General features: G+C 44.3%; 1 protein-coding gene and 1 long non-coding RNA gene across 2 annotated transcripts in view; one reads left to right on the top strand and one right to left on the bottom strand.

Annotated features, from left to right (window-relative positions):
- Nucleotides 1–22,484, top strand: part of LOC120737746 — a 42,445-nt gene that overhangs the window by 11,474 nt on the left and 8,487 nt on the right. The window contains exons 6-13 of the mRNA XM_040038601.1: nucleotides 7,556–7,665; nucleotides 8,362–8,436; nucleotides 13,702–13,795; nucleotides 13,869–13,972; nucleotides 14,089–14,152; nucleotides 15,837–15,950; nucleotides 16,041–16,202; nucleotides 16,278–16,391. Coding sequence (XP_039894535.1) covers nucleotides 7,556–7,665; nucleotides 8,362–8,436; nucleotides 13,702–13,795; nucleotides 13,869–13,972; nucleotides 14,089–14,152; nucleotides 15,837–15,950; nucleotides 16,041–16,202; nucleotides 16,278–16,391 — 837 coding nt within the window. The remainder of the gene's footprint in view (nucleotides 1–7,555; nucleotides 7,666–8,361; nucleotides 8,437–13,701; nucleotides 13,796–13,868; nucleotides 13,973–14,088; nucleotides 14,153–15,836; nucleotides 15,951–16,040; nucleotides 16,203–16,277; nucleotides 16,392–22,484) is intronic.
- On the bottom strand, nucleotides 5,906–6,584 carry LOC120737747. Its single transcript, XR_005696829.1, has 2 exons — nucleotides 6,317–6,584; nucleotides 5,906–6,034 (listed from the first exon to the last, which is right to left on the bottom strand). It is a non-coding gene; the product is annotated as an uncharacterized LOC120737747 (long non-coding RNA).

Raw genomic sequence — 22,484 nt, 5'->3', positions numbered from 1 at the left:
GGCTATGCGTGGGCCCTGGCAGAAAGAGGTCATTAAGGGCAGTTTGCTGGTACAGGAAGAAGCAGTTGAAGCCTAGGCGGGCTTTGTTGTTGTGATGCACAAGATGGTGTGGAATGTACCAGAATTCAGTGGAACCATTCACCTCCTCCGGAGTCAACTTTACCTCATAACCAGCCTTCTCCAGTTTCTTGATCTCCTGGTTGTATGTCTGCACTCTGCTGTGATCCTTGCGTAGTCGACGCTCACTGGCTCTCAGAAGAGCCATGAAAGCCTCTAGAGGTGCCTTCACCTGAGGAAACTCTTTGCGGCGAAGCAAGGGAGTAGCATATCGTTCGACCCCCTCTACCTGTACCCGGACTGTCCTTGATTCAAGGATATCTATTGCCTGCTGGTCCTCCATTGACCTGATGACTTCCTTTTTATTTCTAAACAGCAGGATGTCAGTCTGCCACAGCCTCTCAACATCTTTGTAGAGCTCTGGTGTCTGTGGGATGAACAACGATTGCAAGCATGCCTGTCCAGCCGCTGGATGTGGAAGACTTTTGGCAGGTCCCTGCAGTGCCCATCCCAGCTCAGTACAGACAGGTACTGGCCCTCCAGAAGGGCCACGGATCACCGCGCATACAGGAGTGATAAGATGCAGGTGATCTGATCCAATCAGGATCATAGCTTTCACCCGACTGAAACCTTTGAGGGGAAGTCTTTGTAGTTGACTCTACTTCTTTTTGAGTGTTTCCACTGGGCAGGATTGCTCCAGAGCCAGTTATTCTGCTGTGAATGCATTCGGTATTTGATGCCTCACCTTTGGCTTAGTTTTAGTGGATACCTGCAACGATATGCTTCACCCATGCAGCTGCAGGACATCCTGTCTGATGGTTCACAGGGCCAGAGCTTCGTCTGTCTGGGCAAGGCCGAGGAACTTCACAGCAGCAGGCAATATTATGGTTCTCTCTGAACCGTCATCCAGCACAGCAAAGGTGTCCATGATGGAGTTGGACTCTTACCACCTTCAACATCACTCTACCAGAGTGACTGGGATGGTCAAGATAGATGACACTGGATGCAGTGCACATGGTAAATGGACTGATTCTTACATAGCGCTTTTCTACTCTCCCAAAGCACAGGGAGAGTCCCAACATGCCTCATTTACCCATTCACACCCACTCATACAAGGACTTCTAAACTCAAGTGCAAACTAACCAACATTCACACACATTCACACTCCGATGAACGCATCGGAGGGCAACGTGGGGTTAGTTTCTTGCCCAAGGATATTTGGCATGCAGACTGGGGAAGCCAAGGATCGAACCACCAACCTTCCAGTCAGTAGCTGATCTACTGTACCACCTGAGCCACAGCCACCATACACATGGTCAGGATACTGGGGTTCTGTTCTTTAGCCTTGGCGAGGCCATTTAATAGAAGGAGGTGTTGCTCACCGCAAGTGCTGCAGGGTTTCTTGAGTGTGCAGTTGTCAGCAGAATGGTTCTGGCCACACCTCCAACATTTATTCTTATCTTTGATCCAGTCCACAACAACAGCCACATCTAGCCTGGAGAGTTCATTACATCCCCTCAAGTAATGCTCTGTCCTTTCACAGAAAGGGCAGTAAGGCTTGAAATGTTCTCTTTTCTTCTGCATTGCAACAGCCTTTGAACCTGGATGGGCCACAGCAGGTGGTTTTGTGGCTGTGGGTTGAGGTCCATAATAAACAGAGGCCAACTTGGGTTTCTGTTTGGTTTCCAAGTGCCTACTGACTTTCCCCCTCCAACCATGGCTTCTCTGAGGCATACAGCTCCATGGCCCGTCGGGAGACCTGCATGGCTCGGGTCTTGGGCGCTCCAACCACTCTGCTAGGTGGAAGAGGGTATAAGTGCGATTTGATCTAGACCGTAGGGTCCCTCGGCTAAGGCAGTAGTCTGCAAAGTTATCCCGATAACTCAGAGGAAGTTTGGTAAGTAATTGTTCTACGTGGGATCCACAGTGGAGTTCACTCTCTGCCACCCCGTCCATCGTGGTAAGCATCCTCACTAGACTGGCAACTAACAGGGAAAAAGCTTTAAAGGCTTGCGAATCACCTGGTTTTATGGGTGACGTACACAGGATGGTGCTAACTAGCACATATGCTAAAGGTAACTAAAGCCAGTACACACAAGTAACATGGTAAAACATCTTAAACCTGGAAGATTAACTCACGTTTATGTGACGCACACCATCCACAACAAATACAGGATGGGCTATTTGATTTCCTTCCCAGCAGCTCTCTCCTATATTGTTAGCCTAGGAACAAAGTCAGACTGCCCAGAGGCTGCTGGGTAATGTAGTTCCAACTACCACTTTTCTACACCAAATATCCTTGTTACATACTAACCCCAAGTTGCTCTCTGATGCATCCATTGGAGTATTAATGTGTGTGAATGTTAGCTAGAAAGCAGTTAAAGCTTGTGTGAATGTAGAAAATAAGTAGTTTATTTTTGCTAGAATCATCATTTTACTGGTGGCAACTCTTCGCATGAGTTCTCCAATGTATGAGCTCATCCTCTACGGTTTTTAATAAAGGAATATGATTCAACCATACCAGGTCTGAGTGCTTGGTGGAAAAAATTATACCTAGATATCTAATGTTACCTGACTGAAGTGGAGTGGTGGTGGTGTTTTGAAAATTCCAATTCAGATGCAGGACTGTTTATTTGAGAGCTTATCTATAAGTGTGATTGTCTTTATAAGCGAGGTTTGTGAGTTCCTGAGTAAAAGTAACATATCGTCATCATTTTGTGGTCTGTATCTTTGATACCCAAAGACCCTGATATACTTAACTCCTCCACTTGGGGCAGGAACTTATCACGGACCCAAAGTGGGTACTCCATTATTTTCCGGTTGAGGACTATGGCCTGAGATTTGGAGATGCTGATTTTCATTCCTGCTACCTCACATTCGGTTGCAAACTGCTCCAGTATGACCTGGAGGCCATCACCGGATGAAGCCAACAGAACTACATCATCTGCAAAAAGTAGAGATGAAATTCTGACACCACCCAAGTGGAAGCCTTCCTCCACTTGGCTGAGTCTAGAAATTCTGTCTATTGAAATCATGAACAGAATAGTGAACAGAACAGTGGTCATACAAGAGGTGGACATTAGCTTTCTCCGAAGGGTGGATGGCCGAACTCCTCAGCCTATCTCTAAGCGAAAGGCTAATTTCTGCTGCTTGTATGTGTAAGCTTGTTCTTTTGGTCAATGGAGTGGCTTCTGGCTACACCCAAGCTCACACAGTTTGCATTTGCAATTAATTAACTATACTGTCCTGATGCATACTGAATCATCCAGGTAAGGAAATCCCAAAAAGTTGATTGTATTCATCTGGACTTAGCGTTTTCAGTGGGAGAAATGTTTTGTTGGTCATTGATTAGTGGTCATGACAGTTTGCATATTAATGATCAAGGAACTAACCTCACAGCCCATTGTTCAACAGCGGTGCTAGTTTCAGTCATCTTGCAAATGTACTGTTTATAAGGGTGGGGAAACCTGAGACTGAAGAAGTCACTTGGATGAGTGATGCAACGTTTCTCCCACTGAAAATGCTACATCCAGATGAACAGATCCAACTTTTTGGAATCAACTGCACTCAGCTGAACCATCCAAGGTGTACACTCAGTGGCAGGGGATAAGTATGAGCATAGCCAAACCAAAGCTGGAGATGGAGCAATACTGGAAGAGCACATGGAAAAAGTACGTAATCCATAACAACTGTGGCGAGTCGATAGAGTTGGATGTCTCGAGACCGGTCTTGGTCTCACTTTTACGTGGTCTTGGTCTTGTCTTGGTCTTGACAGACTTTTGTCTTGGTCTTGGTTCCCTCGGTCTTGTCTTGGTCTTGCTGTCTCGGTCTTGCTGTCTCAGATCGACATAGTGGTCAGGAGATTTGGAGTCAACAGTATCCATGACACACAACGTAACGTTCGATAATGTGTCATGCGCAAAAGCATCAGCTCTAAGAGCCGTACTTAGAGAGTGCTTTGTAATGAATCAGAAGAGTCGACTCCCATTGAGCGAGAGCCGTCTCCTCACTTAATTTCCTTTCGCTGCTCAGCTCTCACACAGTGGCTCAGCTATGCTCCAATCCCTCCATATTGTGGCCAATCACATGCGAGGATATAGGATAATATCATTATGTGAAAAACAGAGAGGGTGAGGGACGTGACAGTCAGGTGGAGCGTGCGTCTGTCCTCTCAGTAAGTGAGTGAGACAGCGGTGAGGAGGGCTGTGCGAGTGCATCGCAAAAACACATAAATATGCCTGACACTCGTAAACGAAGCAGCATCTGGCTGCAGTTTAAAGACTTTTTTGTCTCGGTCTCGGTCTTGGTCTCGTCTTGACTTTGTCTTGGTCTTGACTCGGTCTGTCTGTCTTGGTCTTGGTATTGTCTTGGTCTTGGTTTGGGCGGTCTTGACTACAAGTCTAATAGTCGATTAAAGAGCAGACCACAGCAACCTCCCTGAACAGGCTCCAGTAAACACAGTGGCAGACAACCAAGAAAGGGTCTCCACTATGAAGAGTTGTCAGGTTTTGACATGAGTCACTGCTGACCACTTTCCATGAGCATCTGGCAGCACAAATGAACCAGCTGCTAGTAGATGAGACACACCTGAGCTTCATTAGAAGCTTGAAAATTACCAAGGGCTGTCAGAAAAGCTCGAGAAGATGTGGAGGGTGACAGTAACAGTGGTCCCAGTGGTAATCGGATCACATAGTGCATAGATACAGACGGACAAAATGGTGGTGGCTAACCAACTGGACATAGTGGTGGTAGACAAACAGAAGAAGACGGCCATAGTGATCGATGTAGCGGTTCCGAATGACAGCAACATCAAGAAGAAGGAACACGAGAAGCTCGAGAAATACCAAGGGCTCAGAGAAGAGCTTGAAAAGATGTGGAGGGTGAAGGTGATGGTGGTCCCAGTGGTAATTGGAGCACTAGGTGCAGTGACTCCCAAGCTAAGCGAGTGGCTCCAGCAGATCCCGGGAACAACATCAGAGATCTCTGTCCAGAAGAGCGCAGTCCTAGGAACAGCTAAGATACTGCGCAGGACCCTCAAGCTCCCAGGCCTCTGGTAGAGGACCCGAGCTTGAAGGATTGACCGCTCACAGAGGAGAGCGGGGAATTATTATATATAAGTAGGGATGGGTATCGTTTAGGTTTTATCCGATATCGGTGCCAAACCGGTACTTTTGAAACTGTGGCGGTGCTTAAACGATGCTCAAACCGGTGCTTAAAGAATGGAGAACACAAAATTGGTCCAAAAACCTCTCATGTTCAGCTGTTTTTTTGTAAAAAGATAACAATGTTAGCCTTTTTTATGGCATCACTCTTGGCTGGAAGCAGTGCTTAATCAATGGAAAAAACACAAACTTTGTCCAAAAACCTCTCATGTTTAACTGTTCCCCACTTTTTCTTTGGTCATTTTAGCCTTTTTGGCCAGGGTGAAGGGAGTATCTGCCATCAAACAAGAAGACAGCCGCATGTAGCTATGATGATGTTTGCTAGTTCACCTTACATGCATTAATTTGATAACGCGGTTAGCCTACTCAGCGTAAATTACACATGAACAACATTAAGCTACTCGCGCAGAGAAGAACGGCTGCTGCTGCCATCATCATCCGTCATCATTTCTGCTACACTGGCAGGGCTAGGGGCCAGGACTCTCCTCTTCGGGTTTTTGGGGGATGTTGCTAACTCCGGGTCCGATAACAGGCACCACACCCGCAGTAGATGTGCACCGTGTGAGGTCTCGCAGCAAGCTATCAAATACGGCGCATTTCTCAGCTTTTAAAAAAAACCGCTATGCGTCGCCAGGTGTTTCATGGGATTCGAGGTGTTACCTCCTTTGACAGTATCACAGTATCAGTAAAATGGAGAGAATGTTGTCTCCGGGAGTTTAGCTGATTTGATTTAGAGCGGCAAGGTATGGTGGGTGTGTTCCGGTTAAAGAACACGGAGGCAGCTTCCAAGTTTAGGAGATTTATTCAGCTGTGGTCTGTAGTAACGATACATAAAGCAACTATCAGTACAGCACACATAAAACATTCAACATGCTCAGACATTATTCTAGCACAGAGATAGCACAAGGAACTGTATTCAATACTCACATCTATAACAACTTCAATAATTACACAAGATTTATAATTAGCATTAACTAGCTTAGTAGCTTACATAGCGTATTAGCGCATTAGCATAAGATAACATTAGCATAGTCACGAGGGAACAAAATACACACAATAGCATCTGACATACACAACATCATGTAAACAGAACCCACCTTCTGGCATTCACACACAGCAATAAACCAAAACCCACGAAATGCTGATGAGAGGACACAAGGAGCAATGCTGGCTATCAGCAGCTACAAGGCAGACTAGCAGCACACGGCACAGAGTGGTGCATTCAAGGAGCGTCAGCATAGATATGGTGAGTTCAATGACGTAGGACATATCAATTTCCACAGCGCAAACACTATCTATAAACAAACCACAACACTTCAACCAAGCAAATAATGTGTAAACAGTGGGCTTTCTAACAATCAGCTTAAAGCACTTGTTGCAGGCTGCTGAGTTTGCATATTTTGCTGTGAAGTACAGCCAGACTTTTGACCGCTTCGCCTTGGGCATTTTTAATCTGTAGCTCTGCTCTAAAAGAACGTACGTACCTGGACCCGCCTACTATCCTCGGAAACGTAAAATGATTGGCTAGAATCTAAAGTGTATGACATCTCAGGAAAAAAAAGCACCGAAATAAAGCACCGAAATGTACGCTGCTTTTCGGTCTGGTTACTACCGTTTATGTCAGAACCGATACCGGTACCCATCCCTATATATAAGTATTCAAAATGAGGAACTCAAAATTGAGTTCAGGGGCTTCCTGTTTCTGCTGATAATCTGACAGATGTTTCTATAACTTGATTGGAGTCCACCTGTTGCAACTTCAGTTGACTGGACGTGATCTGGAAAGGCAAACACCTATCTTTATAAGGTCCCATAGGTGACAGTGTATGTCACAAACCGAGCCATCAACTCCAAGTACATTCTGAGCTTTCCAAGACAGCATTGTATCGAGGCATAGATTTGGGGAACGGTCAGGAGAAATTTCTTGAAGCATTGAAGGTCCCAGGGAGCACATTCATGATCTATCATCCATGCATAGAAGAAGAGCCTTAGTCAGGAAGGTGAACAAGAATCCAATCGTCACTCTGACAGAGCTCCAGCTTTGCTTCCAGAAACTTCCAGAAAGACAAACATTTCTTTAGGACTCCACCAATCAGGCCTGTATGGTAGAGTGGCCAGATGGAAGCTTCTCCTTATTAAAAGGCAGATGACAGCCCACCTGGAGTTTGTTAGTAAGCAGCCATTAGCTTATCTTGGAATCTTTCAGTGCTTTAATTCTTAATTTTTCTAAACATTTAGTAATACCTGCAAGCCTAATTATATGAAATTGTTTTTTCTCTTAAAAAATAATTGTAAATGTCTGTAATTTAGTTTTTGTCCTTCTTTTTTTTTTGCAGACTTACATTGGAAACATGTTATTGTCCGTGAACCCCTTCAAGCCGCTTAACATTTACACAGAGGAGCTGAGACAGAAATACCAGGGCAAAGAGCAGCAGAGAAATCCACCGTAAGCAATATATTTGTGTAGGTTCTCAGTCATCCAGGGCATCTAAGGAGCTTGGAAAAAAGCGAAATTGAAAAAACCAAATAGCCATTCAGTAAATGGATTGCATAACATGGAAGAGACACCTCGACCGTACAAGACTCAGCTGTACATCTTTACCTAAAGGATAAAGGTTACTCTTTTGAAGATGCCAGTGTTCACATTTGGACTGAGAATACAAATAGTTTGAGATGTCCACTGTGAACAACCATCACTAAATAGACAGGGTAGCTTGCAGCACCAACTGTTAGCCACCTACAATGCAGTGTTGAGTTCCCTTCCCAGGAACTTGAAACCCCACTCAGATCTTGCATCAGGTCTCACAGTGGTTTCTAACAAAAGCTTTGGTAGTAATGACCAATGGCTCTTTTCACACCTTGGCTCTCGTGATGAGTAATATGAATAATTATGATGGGTCAACAACCTTTTTAAGTGACAACCCCCACTAGGGTTAAATATCTGGAACTCTCTACTATTTGAGTTTAGAACGGAAGAAGCCTCTTGGAGAGAGAGACGAGAAATGTTTTTGCAAAACTTAAAGAATTCTAGTTGCTTTCTTTCCAAGCTCCATAGCCCACACCAAGCAAATACTCCTCATACTGCAGTAAACTTCTGTCCTCCTAAAAAATGTTTTGGATGTTTTATTTTTCTCTGCTTCAGGCATGTTTATGCCATAGCTGACGCAGCCTTCAGCTTTTCTCAGACCTCCACACAGGAACAGTGCATCATGATAAGGTATTGACAAAAATACCAGTTTCACTTGGGTCATTCACACACATAACACACTGTGTGTATATGTATGTATGTATATGTATATATAGCAAAGATACTGTGCAGGGACCTCAAGCTCCCAGTCCTCTGGTGGAGGACCCAAGCTTGAAGGATAAAGACCGCCTGCAGGGGAGAGAGGGGAATTTTCAAAAAATATATATACTATAATATATAATATATCTGTATAAGTAATCCCAGGGGTTACATGAAGAAGATGTGGGACCTATGGGCTGCTTGATATTCAACATCTACACCAACGGTGAAACAACTAGTAGCACTGAAGGTCTGACAGGCTTCATCCCCAAGGATCGCCAGAAGGGACCAACATCGTAAATAAGACTGGCTACAGATAGCAACTATGGAATGGAGCAATCGTTAGCCACCTCCTTGACATGGATAACATAAACCTGTATGCCAGGAGTGAACTAGACATAAACTCACTGAACCACACCACTATGGTCTACAGAAATGACTTTGGAAAGTCAGTCTGACTTCAGAAGTGTAGTCAGATGGTAACAAAGAGAGGGGAGGTAGTAAGAATGGAGCGGATTCCACTACCAGAGGGTAACATTGCAGACATTGAGGACAGCTACAAATACTTGGGAATCCCAGGTACTTGGAGCTGGAACCCCACGGGCAAATGGGAACCATGAAGAATCCGCTATCAGATACCACGCTGGGATAATAAGCTGACCAAAGGAGGAAAATGTATGCTATGTGTTCTAACCCTCTGGAACTCCATAATTAACCTTAGTGTGTGAAGAGGACTCTCCATTTACATGAACAAATTAGAGTCTATTTGATAGATATGACTCAAACCACTGCAGGGCAGTACCTTTAACCCTTTAAAGCCGATCGGAGCGGGCACGCTCTGTTTTGCGTAACTATTTTTAAATCCCGGTAGCTCTGCAACCACGTAAGCTAGCGCAATAATTTTTTTTGCATATGAAACCGGAGGAGTTGTACCTTATGCCATCAGCTTGTCCTAGGTCACGGTTTACTTCCACATATAGCTTTGCAAAAACTGCATAAAAAGCACTTGCAGCAACAAAAACATAATATTCCAGAAACATGCTTTGCATATCCGATCAGCTGTTCATAACACTTCCTACGTTGGAATAGACCTCAGCGCGAACTTTTGCATGTCCGCCATGACCTGCCCGAAACCGGAAGTGATGTCATTTTTGCGGAAATGTAGTTTTTTTTTACCATCAGGGCCTCAGGGCCTATACTGGTGTTTTTAAAAGTTGGGTTTGACTTTATGACTTTCTGTGTCGTTTCTGGGATGCTTAGGACTCATATTGCACTGCTGGAAATAGTTTCTTTTGATGCATATGCTGCTTTTTTGCAAATTTGCAATATAATATTTATTTTCGTTTTTCCTGCAGTATATAAAAATTGGTGTATTTCAAAAATAAAACTATGAAGATACTCAAAATAAATTTCCTGTGGTAGGAAACTATATTGTGCAACGTTTTTGTATTTACAGTTTTGAAGGATAAGCCTCTTAAATTTCTCTAACTAGAAATATATGTTAAAAAAGCAAAAACGATTTTCAATTTTTTTGTAGTTTATTGCACTTTTTTGCAATTTATGTAATTACTATGCACTTAATGAATACATATTATTAAAATCTGGGCTATAATTGTTGTATTGATGTATAGCAACTTGAAATGCTCCCAAAAATGGCACCACACCATGTAAAAATATAATATAAGCTCTGGCGGACTTGGTTCTATGGTAGGTCTTAAAGGGGTTAATATCTACAGCATGTTCTAATCGCTGTAATAAAATATTATGATCAACAGTACTGAACACTGGACTGAGGTCTAGCAAAACAAGCAACAACCAAAGAGATGAGTCTGCTGTTATAGAGCATAAGAAGATCATTTGTAAATTTCACTAAAGCTGTTTCAATGTGATGCAGGACTGTTGTGCAAAATTTGGTACAAATCATATCATTACTTAATAATATGATTTGTAACATACTTAATGATATGCATACGACATATCATTAAGTATGCATACGACACAACAGTGGTGGGTCTCATCAAGGACGACAATGAGACCTACTATAAGGAAGCAGTGGAGCTTTTCATGGAGTGGTGTACCAACAACTTGCTCCTGAATGTGGATAACGCCAAGGTGATCAACTTAAGGAAGAAGTGACCCACGTTCACAGCACTCTACATCAACAGCACTGCAGTAGAGAGCCTGCAGCACTGGAAATTCCTGGAATCCCAGCACACTTCCTCCCTGGTCAAGAAAGCCAACCAACAGCTTTTTGAGGAGGCTGAAGAGGCCGCATCTGAGTCCAGAAGTTTTCACCAGCTTCAACAGAGGCTGTCAAGCAGTCTCTCTTTGGCACAAGAACAGCAGTGCTTCACACAAAAAGGGGCTGAGAAGAGTGGTGAGGTCAGCTGAGCGGACTATTAGGGTCATGCTGCCATATATTGAGGGACTGGCCAAACAACTCTCCTCATCAAGGGCAAAAAAACATTATCAGGCACACCTCACACTCCATCCACGGCCTGTTCTGACTCGTGCCCTCAGGTAGACAGTCTTGAAGGAGTTCCCAGAGATGCTGAGCACTTGTTGGCTCTTTTGCCTTCACTCTGCGGTCCATCTCAGGTTACTGTGGAGGCCAGGCCACCTGGCACAGTACTCCATCATTCTCCTTCTTAATCAGACCACCCTTACACAGCCTGGTGGTGTGTTTGGAGTCATTAAAATTACTACTAGACATTCCCAGCACACCCTCACTACGCGTTTAGGTGCACCAGGTCTGTCCAGCGTCCTCTCCCGCCACCTGATCCAACTCACCACCAGGTGGTGATCAGTTGACAGCTCAGCCCCTCTCTTTACCCGAGTGTCCAGAACATATGGTCGCAGGTCTGGTGATACGATTACAAAATCGATCATCGACCTACGGCCTAGAGCGCCCTGGTGCCACGTGCACTTATGGACACTCTTATGTTCGAACAGGGTGTTCGTTATGGCCAAACTGTGATTAGCACAGAAGTCCATCTTGGATACAACTTTTGTTTTTTCAATAGGTAGAGGGCCATGTAACACATCAAACTTATTGGTAATGTCACAAGAAAAACAATGGTGTGCTTGGTTTCAGTGTAACTTTATTCTTTCATGAGTTATTTACAAGTTTCTGACCACTTATAAAATGTGTTCAATGTGCTGCCAGTGTGTGAAGCTATCAGTGTGTTGGATTGTCAATGCAACCCTCTTCTCCCACTCTTCACACACTGATAGCAACACCGCAGGAGAAATGCCAGCACAGGCATCCAGTATCCGTAGTTTCAGGTGCTGCACATCTCGTACCTTCACACCATAGACAATTGCCTTCAGATGACCCCAAAGATAAAAGTCTAAGGGGGTCAGATCGGGAGACCTTGGGGGCCATTCAACTGGCCCACGACGACCATTCCACTTTCCAGGAAACTGTTCATCTAGGAATGCTCGGACCTGGCACCCATAATGTGCTGGTGCACCATCTTGCTGGAAAAACTCAGGGAATGTGCCAGCTTCAGTGCATAAAGAGGGAAACACATCATCATGTAGCAATTTCAAATATCCAGTGGCCTTGAGGTTTCCATTGATGAAGAATGGACCCACTATCGTTGTACCCCATATACCACACCAAACCATCACTTTTGTTGTTCCAACAGTCTTGGAGGGATCCATCCAATGTGGGTTAGTGTCAGACCAATAGCGGTGGTTTTGTTTGTTAACTTCACCATTCACATAAAAGTTTGCCTCATCACTGAACAAAATCTTCTGCGTGAACTGAGGGTCAATTCAATTCAATTTTATTTATATAGCGCCAAATCACAACAAAAGTCGACTCAAGGCGCTTCATAGATACAGAGAAAAACCCAACAATCATATGACCCTCTATGAGCAAGCACTTTGGCGACAGTGGGAAGGAAAAACTCCCTTTTAACAGGAAGAAACCTCCGGCAGAACCAGGCTCAAGGAGGGGCGGGGCCATCTGCTGCAACCGGTTGGGGTGAGAGAAGGAAGACAGGATAAAAGACATGCTGTGGAAGAGAGACAGAGGTTAATAACAGATATGATTCAATGCAGAGAGGTCTATTAATACATAGTCCTGTTCCAATTTTTGTTTTGCCCATTCTGCAAATTCTGTGCGCCGATCTGGGTCATCCTCGTTGAGATGCTGCAGTAGCTGGAGTTTGTAAGGGTGCCATTTGTGAGTAGCTAATATCCGCCGAAGGGATGTTCGACTAATGCCACTCGCCAGTGACATGCGGTGAGTGCTACGCTGTGGGCTCTTGCTGAATGAAGCTAGGACAGCCACTGTTGTTTCTTCATTACTGAAGGTTTTCTTGCGTCCATATTTTGGCAAATCCAACACTGAACCAGTTTCACGAAACTTAGCAAGCAGTTTGCTAACTGTAGCATGGGAGATGGGTGGTCTCGTAGGGTGTCTTGCATTGAAATCTGCTGCAATGACCCGGTTACTGCGTTCACCAGATATCAACACAATTTCAATCCGCTCCTCATGTGTTAACCTCTTCGACATGTCAATGGCTGTGAACAAAGAGAAACTTGTAAATAACTCATGAAAGAATAAAGTTACGTTGAAACCAAGCACACCATTGTTTTTCTTGTGACATTACCAATAAGTTTGATGTGTTACATGGCCCTCTACCTATTGAAAAAACAAAAGTTGTATCCAAGATGGCCGACTTCTAAATGGCCACCATGGTCACCACCCATCTTGAGGAGTTTGCCCCCTCACATATACTAATGTGCCACAAACAGGACTTTAATATCACCAACCATTCCCATGTTATTACGGTGTATCCATATAAATGGCCCACCCTGTAGGACCTTTATTTTAAGATTTTTTTCTTGTGGATGTACTGGATAGCAACTTGGGATTAGTCTCTTGCCCAAGGATATTTAGCATGCAGACTAGAATCCAGGAATCAAACCACCGATTAGTAGGTGACCTGCTCTGCCACCTGAGCTACACCTGCCTCTGTAGTGGTGTGAGTCATGGTTAGTAGGTCATCCACTTCCATTCCAGCTACAATTCTGCATCTCGACTGATATTGAATGTTTTCAGGTTTTATACTGACATTTATAGTTCCAACAGCTGATAGTCTACAGATTTTCCTTCAGCATCAAAAGTAGGATTTTGTCATATTATGTAATTGTCTGTAAATTTGTCCTAACCGTTCTGTGTAGTGGCCAAAGTGGTTCAGGGAAGACTGAAGCTACCAAACGTATAGTCCACTACCTCAGCTCGATGTATAAGGGCAGAAATTACAACCTCCGACAGGTAGGTCAAAGTATGTTCATCTTTCAGCTATTTTTGTCTGTTTCTTACCATTTTCTTTCTCTTCCCTAAATAGCCCATGGAGGTCTTTCCAATCCTAGAGAGTTTTGGGAATGCCAAAACAATCCTCAACAGCAACTCCAGCCGCTTTGGCAAGTACCTCCACATCCACATTCTTCAGTGAGTTTGCCCAACTTAACTCTTTGTGTATTTGCATTTTTCCATTTTTCTGGTGTTACTAGCCCTGGGGATGACTGGTTGTAGCTGTTTTATTTGTCTCTCCTCTTGGTTGGCAGAGGAATTGTTGTAGGGACCTCACTCTCCAAATATCTCCTTGAGAAGTCCAGGGTTGTTTTTCAGGTGAGAGTATTAATTAAGGTGTGTTGTTACTTTTCAAAGAGATACAATTTTGATCAGATTCAAACTGTCACAGTAGCCATGGGTCAGTGTGTCAACCACTCTGGTCCCGACTTAAATATCTGAATAATTGTTATGACTGCCCAGAGAAAGAATTCGAATGACACAAGGGATACATTTTCTCCAGTGCCAGAAGTAAATTTCCCAAGATTCCCAGAGAAGGAATCCTAAAGATGTATGTCCCTCTCTCTTTCTGGCCAAATTGAATCTGAGCACTATATTTGCAGATATTTTGAAGCATTATATAAATTAACTTTCATGTTAAAGGGTAATGGGACAAAAACAAATTATCTCCTTAAAGAATCCTTAATCAAACCACTTGTTCAACATGCTTAAATGTGAATTAAAGCAACCTTTGTTCTCACCCACTGCTGTTTATTCTACACTATGAAAATCTACAGTAAAGCTACAGAAGTTTAAAAGAAATGGGTCTATTTAGGCACAGATACCTGAGTCTATATAGGGGCATGAGATGTACTAGACAGTATTTATTTCGAGTCTTTAGAAACTTTACATTACCACAGGGATCACCCTTCACATCTTTTCTTTTCTTGGTATTTCTCCAGCTGTGTTCCTTTTTCCTGATTTTCCTGTCACTTGGTACAGCTACATCTATTACTATGGCTGTCTTCCTCTGCTTGTCTATTACTGTCTGGTTGGTTGGCCATCACTGGTTTATCTGTCTGTGTCTTGAAGTCCCACAGGAACTTACTTGGTCAGTCCCCACCCTAGGAGGCGTGTTCCTTTTTTTCTGTTTTTTCTTTCTTTCTTTTTTTTGCCTGTCCTATCCGGCAGTGTAGAAATCAGAAATACTGTCTGAAGGCCAAGAAAAATGCCCAACAGACTTACTTTCCCAAGTGACGGTTACCACTTTTGTTATACTGGTCCACTTAGTCATAGTTTTCATAGTTTACTAGACTTTTGTTAGGATTATTTTAAGTTATTACTATCAGAACAGAGAGGACTGGGGATGGGAAAGAGAAAGAAAAGAGACAGAGAAATTGGGAAGGAAGTTAACAGAAGGAGAGGGAGAGAAAAATAGAGGAGAAGACTGTTTGAGAGAGTGAGAAAACGGACTAAAAATCTGCTGCACCATGTGCTGAAAAAGATAAGCAAAAAACAACACAGTAACAACCACCATATGCAAAACAGTAAATAATAAATATTAAATGTATATATATGTATATGTATATATATGTTTAGAGCCAGCACCTGACCAAGATACAGTGACGTCTGTGTGTATCTGCTTGTATACCTGTGTGCACACTCGTGCGTGTGAGTGCGCTTGTGTTCATAAGGTTTCTCCATGTAAATGTCTAATAGTGGGTGTGGGAAGATATAGCCCTGACCCACAGGACATGCCTCCCCAGAGCCCAAGGAGGATGACAGCAGGGGCAATCGCGCCACCCACCTGTTTGTCTGTCATCCTTTGATCTTGCCTTGGCTCTCAGTATTTAACTAACTCAGTATTTAAAATTATAATTTATCTTTCATCAGTGTTTCCTGTTTACATGGAGTGAACATGTGAAAATGCGTTTTACTCTGGGGTTTGTTTTTTGTTGGTTTTTTTGTAAGCACATAGAAGTCATGACTTTAATTCTTAGTTGTTCTCTCATTTTCCATGTAGGCAAATGAGGAGAGGAATTACCATGTGTTCTATGAACTGCTGGCAGGTATGAATGGCTGGGACAAACAAGAGCTCTACCTGCAGGAAGCTGAGACGTATTACTACCTAAACCAAGTATTTCACACAGAATACTTTGTTTTTCATGAGTTTTCCATATCTTTTCAAACATTATGTGCTAGCCTTTTTTCCTCTGTCCTCCTAAAGGGTGGTACCTGTGAGCTGAAGGAGAAGCAGGACAAACAGGACTTTCAGCTTTTGATTCAATGCTTTGACATCATAGGACTCCATGCTGAGCAGGTCTCCACTGTCTGGGCCATCCTCTCCTCTATCCTACAGCTTGGCAACATTTGCTTCAGCTCATATGAGGTATGCATTCATGGAGGAGAGAGAATGAGAGACAGATTAGAGATTAATGTCATACATCCAATCCTGTCATTTCAGAGTGATTCATTTGAGGTGGCTCAACTCTTCAGTGAGGCCGAGGCCAGGAGGGTGGGCTCACTGTTGCAGATTTCCTCTGAGGCTCTTCAGACTGTGATCACTCACAGAGTTACCGTTAGTAGCCAAACACCAACATAAGATTTATTCTGTCTCCCATCTTCTGAATTTAACTTGTAACATCATCATTGGTTCTTATTGGTGTTTATTGGTTCTTTCTGACACTTAATATGTAGGGACAGTAGAACAAGAAAGTATTATTTTTGGAAAGATGAAGCACAATCTATTGTCAGTACCTTTGCTAGTACTAGATACCAATAGCGTATCTTTAAAGGAAGCAAGATCAAATTATTTAGCACTTGACTGGCTATTACAAAACTGAAGAAAGGTAATGACTCACTTAAGATAAACTGGACAACCTTATTGCAGCCAGCCACATTGCAATAATGTCAAGATACTGGCATACCCAAGTGCAAGTGCCTGTGTGCATGTGCGTTACTTAACCTTGGAGCACCTGCTACCAGGATCTACTATGGGAAGAAGGTAAGCAGACGGAAGCAGTGCAATGCTTTGGGCAATGAGAAACCTTAGGTCCTGTCATCCAAGTGGATGCTACTTTAACGTATACCACCTACCCAAACAGGCCATCTAATGCTCATGGAAAGAGCATTCCACAGCACACCTTCAGAAGTTTCAGGGTTGCAACTTCTGAAGGTGTCCTATCCTGAAGGTTTCAGGATAGCCTCTCTACTTTAGATTAAGCTTAAAGCTTTCCTTTTAGACAAAGCTTATAGTAAGGGCTGGATCAAGTGAACCTGAACCCTTCCTTAGTTATGCTGCAAGTGGCCTAGGATTCTGCAAGCTTCCCATGATGCATTGAGCATTTCTTCATTAACATCTTTTCACTCTGTGATCATATAGCACCTTGTATTCAATCATTAATTATTAGTAATTGTACTGTTGCACCCAATGTGACCCAGTGTCCTATATTGAGATTCACAGCCAGCTAAACTCTCTCTTGCATCACTTCCTCCAAGGAACAGGCACGTGTTGTATTTGGACAGGATTTAATGCAAAAAAGTGTGAAACTGAAATGATACAGAATACAGAAATGTCACATAAACATTAGCTTGGGTTGAACTTAAGTGGACATATAAAACACATCAAAAGTTTCCAAATCACTTCAATAATGTCATATACCCTCTCTTAAAGGTAAACACAATTAAGAAACTTACTCATATTGCCACTCAAAGGGATTTAACGGAGTGGATGGCTTTGGATCGGAGGAAAACACACCATGTCTCGCTTCACTCATGAGCAAACACTTCCTATCACACTTCTTTTAGTGACTAATTGGCTCAACATAGCAAACTGTGCAAACCTGCGCCCCCTATAGGCCTGGAGAAATAACATACAAACAGTTCCAGTACACTCCCCCGCCTGGCATTATTTTAAGATTGCCACTAGACCCTATTTACACATGAGACCAATCTCTCAGAAGAAGGATACAGTCCGAAATGGGTCTACAGAATGTCTTTGCAATCTTGTCGCGTGTCACCTTCACTTCCATCTTTCTGACAACTCCATCTCTGCCTGGAAGTGTCTTCACGATGACACCCATAGGCCACTCATTTCTTTTTAGTTGCTTGTCCTTCAGAAGAACAACGTCTCCTTCCTTCAAGTTTGGTTTGCTGCGCTGCCATTTCTGACGACCTTGGAGCATGTGGAGGTACTCCCTCTGCCACCTGGCCCAGAATGTGTCGGCAAGGGCTTGAACTCTCTTCCACTGCCATGTATATATGTCGGCCTTGGTGAAATCCCCAGGTGGAGTTGGAATCGGATCGAACTTCTGGGTGAGCAGAGCTGAGGGGGTCAGGATTAAGGGAGCGTCTGGATCCGAGGAAACGGGTACAAGGGGCCTTGCGTTGATAATAGCCGTGACTTCCGCCATTAACGTTGTCAGGACCTCGTGAGTTAGAGTAGGGTTTCCTGCTTGTAGGAGCATTGAGTCTAGGATGCGTCGTGAGATGCCTATCATACGCTCCCAGGCGCCACCCATGTGAGATGAGTGAGGAGCATTAAACACCCAGGAACACCTCTGCTTGCGTAGGTAGTCATCCACACTTGTATCACCAGATTTTGGGGAATGCAACTTTAGGTCCTTGGAGGCACCAATGAAATTGGTTCCGCAATCTGACCTCAACTGTTTGGCAGGGCCTCTGATCGCAAAGAACCTGCGAAGAGCATTGATGAAACTGGAAGAGCTGAGAGTTTCAATCACTTCAATATGAACAGCCCGTGTAGACATGCAAGTGAACAAGACTGCCCATCTCTTACTGTTTGCATGACCACCTTTGGTGCGGCGTGTTGAAACCTCCCACGGTCCAAATACATCGAGGCCAACATAAGAGAATGGGGGGTCCGTCTGAAGGCGTTCAGCAGGTAAGTTAGACATGATTTGATGCTCTGTTCTACCTCGAAGCTTTCTGCAGGTGACACATTTGTGGATTACACTGCTGACAGACCTCTTAGAACCAACTACCCATAAGCCACTTGCTCTCACAGCCCCCTCAGTGAAGTGTCTTCCTTGGTGCTGGGTGGCTTCATGGTGATGTCGAATGAGCAGTGTTGCAATGTGATGCTTCCCTGGTATCAGAAGAGGGTTAGCCTGATGACTCGGCAAGCCAGACTCTGCAAGTCGACCTCCTACTCGCAATAAGTTTTTGCCATCGACGATGGGATGAAGTTTGTGAAGAGCACTGTTGCGAGGTAAGTCTCGTTTCGCCATGATGCATTTTATTTCTTCTGCATAGGCTTCACGCTGGACACACCTGATGATCGTGTGCTCTGCTTCATATAACGCTTCATCTGTGAGACTAGCCTTACAAAGATGCCAGCCGCTACAGGCACCACCATCTTTAGACTTGAAACTGTGGGAGATGTGGCGAAGGTAGGCCACCGCTTGGACAAGGGAAGTCCATTTTGAGAATCTTTCAAAGCGTGATGAACCCAAGGCACCTGGAGCAGTTGTGGTCACAAACACATTGACGTTACGTCGAATTTCAATGTCCGACTCTGGATGGACGAGTTCAAATGGACCCTTTTCTGGGGAGAGAGTCTCGTGATTGAGAAGAAATGCTGGGCCGTACAACCATGAAGTACCAGAGAGTTTGTCTGCTGGTACAGACCGAGAGCCATGATTGGCAGGATTGTGCTCTGATGGGACGTATCTCCATTGATCTGGTAGGGAAGACTGCTTGATTCTCTGTACACGATTGTTCACATATACATGAAATCTTCTGTTTTGATTGTTAATGTATCCTAACACCACTTTACTGTCAGTGTAGAATGTTGTCTTATCAATCTTTACGTTTAGTTCTACTGTGAGAAGCTCTGACATCTCCACAGCAAGCACTGCAGCACACAGCTCTAATCGAGGAATGGTCGGTTCTGGTACAGGAGCTAGTTTGGCCTTACCCATAACGAATCCGACCTCACTGTGCCTATCTTCATGTGTGACCTTCAGGTATGCTACCGCAGCGATGGCTTTCACTGAAGCATCTGAGAAAACACAAAGTTCGATGAATGTGGCTTGTGAGATGGAGAACGTGACGTAGGGGCGGGGAATGTGCAGGTTTGTGAGACTTCGTAGCGAGTCATGCCACCTTCTCCAGCCGTCGTACATGTCTTGGGGTAGGGAACTGTCCCACTCAAGGTTGCCGCTGGAGAGCTCTCTGAGAAGAAGTCTGCCTTTGATGGTTACAGGTGCAAGCAAACCAAGAGGGTCGAACAAGCTGTTCACTGTTGAGAGTGCGCCCCGGCGAGTGAAGGGTTTTTGCTCTTGTGGAACGTGGAATGTGAACGTGTCTGTTGTGGGGTTCCAACTTACCCCCAAGCTGCGCTGGACTGGAAGCTCATCTGTTGTTAAATCGAGATCTTTGATATCTTTGGCCCTATCCTCAGGGGGGAATGCACTCACCACTTCCACTTTATTGGAAGCAATCTTGTGGAGACGTAGATTTGAGAGGGCAAGCATTTTCTGAGTTCTCTGTAGGACATCAACAGCCTCAGCTGCAGTTGGGAAAGACTTTAATGCATCATCGACATAGAAGTTGTGCTCTACGAAGTCTCGGGCATCAGTTCCATACTCGCTTTCTGCTTCCCTTGCTGCCAGTCTCAGCCCGTAAATTGCCACTGCAGGGGAAGGACTGTTACCAAAAACATGCACCCTCATTCTGTAGTCTACTACGTCTTTGCCAAGGTCGTTGTCTTTGTACCAAAGAAAGCGAAGGTAGTCTCTGTGGTCTTCTTGGACCACAAAGCAGTAGAACATTTGTTCAATGTCAGCTGTGACTGCGACTGGTTCTTTCCTGAAGCGAAGCAGCACACCCAAAAGTGTGTTGTTCAGGTCCGGGCCAGAAAGCAGCACCTCATTGAGGCACACTCCATCAAACTGTGCACTCGAATCAAACACAACGCGTATCTTCCCTGGCTTTTGGGGATGGTACACACCAAAAATCGGGAGATACCAGTTCTCTTTGTCTCTATTGGGAGGTGGTGCGAGCTCTGCGTGTTGGTTATCTAGCATTTTCTGCATGAATTCCACAAAATGTGTTTTCATTTCTGGTTTCTTGTCGAGCGTACGTCTTAACGACATCAGCCGTTGGTAAGCGTAGGACCGGTTATCCGGGAGTTTGCGTCTGGGGGTTCGGAACGGGAGTGGTGCAACCCAGCTGTTTGTATTGTCCTTGAAGAAGCCTGCCATCTTTTTCAAAAAGATTACATCTTCAGCTGAATGAGCAAGGTGGTTGTCGTTGCTGGTGTGACAAAACACAGAGTCTCCCAAATTCTCAGCCGTGGGCCTTTGGTGTGAGAGAGCAGATGGCGGTTGACTGGAGATGGCTTTGTTTTGGCTCAGACTGAAGTCCTCCTTTACACTAAGGTGACTGTCGCAGGGAGTGAGATAGCTTGGGCGCCCATTGTCCAATACATAGGTTTTCAGAACATTCACTTTACTTGGCTTGTGGGCATTACCAAGACACACATCGCCAATGATAACCCAGCCCAGGTCAAGCTTCTGTGCAAATGGGTCATTGTCTCTGCCATTGATTTGCTCCCTCACTTTGTGAACTCTCAGAAGGTTGCGTCCTATCAGCAACAGAATGTCTGCACTTGGGTCGAGAGGTGGTATTTGAGCAGCTATTGCTTTCAGGTGCGGGTGGTGTAAAGCAGCTTCTGCAGTTGGCACCTCTTCCCTGTTGTTGGGGATGGCATTGCACTCAATGAGCGCGGGGAGAGGGAAACTCATTTTTCCATCTAATGACTCAACCATGTAGCCACATGCTCTTCTACCAGTCGTGTGTGTTACACCACTACAAGTTTTCAGCATGTATGGTTCAGGTGTGGTTTGTATGTTAAATATGTCAAAAAACTCTGTCTTTGCAAGTGACTGGTTACTTTGATCGTCAATTATTGCATACATCCTTCTGGCGTTGTCTCGCTGACCCTTGGGATAGACTTGCACTAAGCAAACCTTAGAACAGGATCTCCCTGTGATTTTGTTTCCACATACCTCTGTGCATGTGGCAGTAACATCCGGGTCTTGTGGATTTGCTTGCTCCCCGCCGTGCACTTCAGGAGATGAAGGAGGCCTGGGCATTTGCAGTGTTGGGGCAGGATGAAGAGCTGCCAGGTGTTTCTCACTATTGCACTCTTCACACTTAATCATGACTGTACAGTCTTTGGCTTGGTGGCCGGTGGAAGCAAGGCAGCGGTAACAAATGCTATTGTCTCTGAGGAACCTCTTCCTCTGCTCAAGCAGCATAGCTCTAAAGCCCCTGCATCTTTTGAGTGGGTGGGGTTTGTGATGTATGGGGCACTGTCTTTCAATGTCTTCATCTGCCTTTTTTACCTTTGATCCCTCTGATGATATGTCCATCTTGTGCACTGTAACCGATGACCTTTGGTTGTGGTTACTTAACGGTTTTTCTTTTCTGTAGCTGGACATGTGGTTGGCATAGGAAAGAGTCGTGTTGAAAGGTGTGGTAAAGCTTGGATCATTCCTTGCTTTTGCTTGACGTTTCACAAATTCAACAAAGAATGAGAATGGTGGGAAGCTAACATTGTGGTCTTCTTTAAACTTTGACCCTAACATTGTCCACTTCTCTTGAAGATGGAAGGGCAACTTCTCCACAATTGGATGTACTCCCC

Source organism: Simochromis diagramma, unplaced genomic scaffold (genome assembly GCF_900408965.1).
Source record: "Simochromis diagramma unplaced genomic scaffold, fSimDia1.1 OVJJ01000617.1, whole genome shotgun sequence".
Taxonomy (NCBI): Eukaryota; Metazoa; Chordata; class Actinopteri; order Cichliformes; family Cichlidae; genus Simochromis; species Simochromis diagramma.
This window is presented reverse-complemented; position numbering and strand designations above follow the sequence as displayed.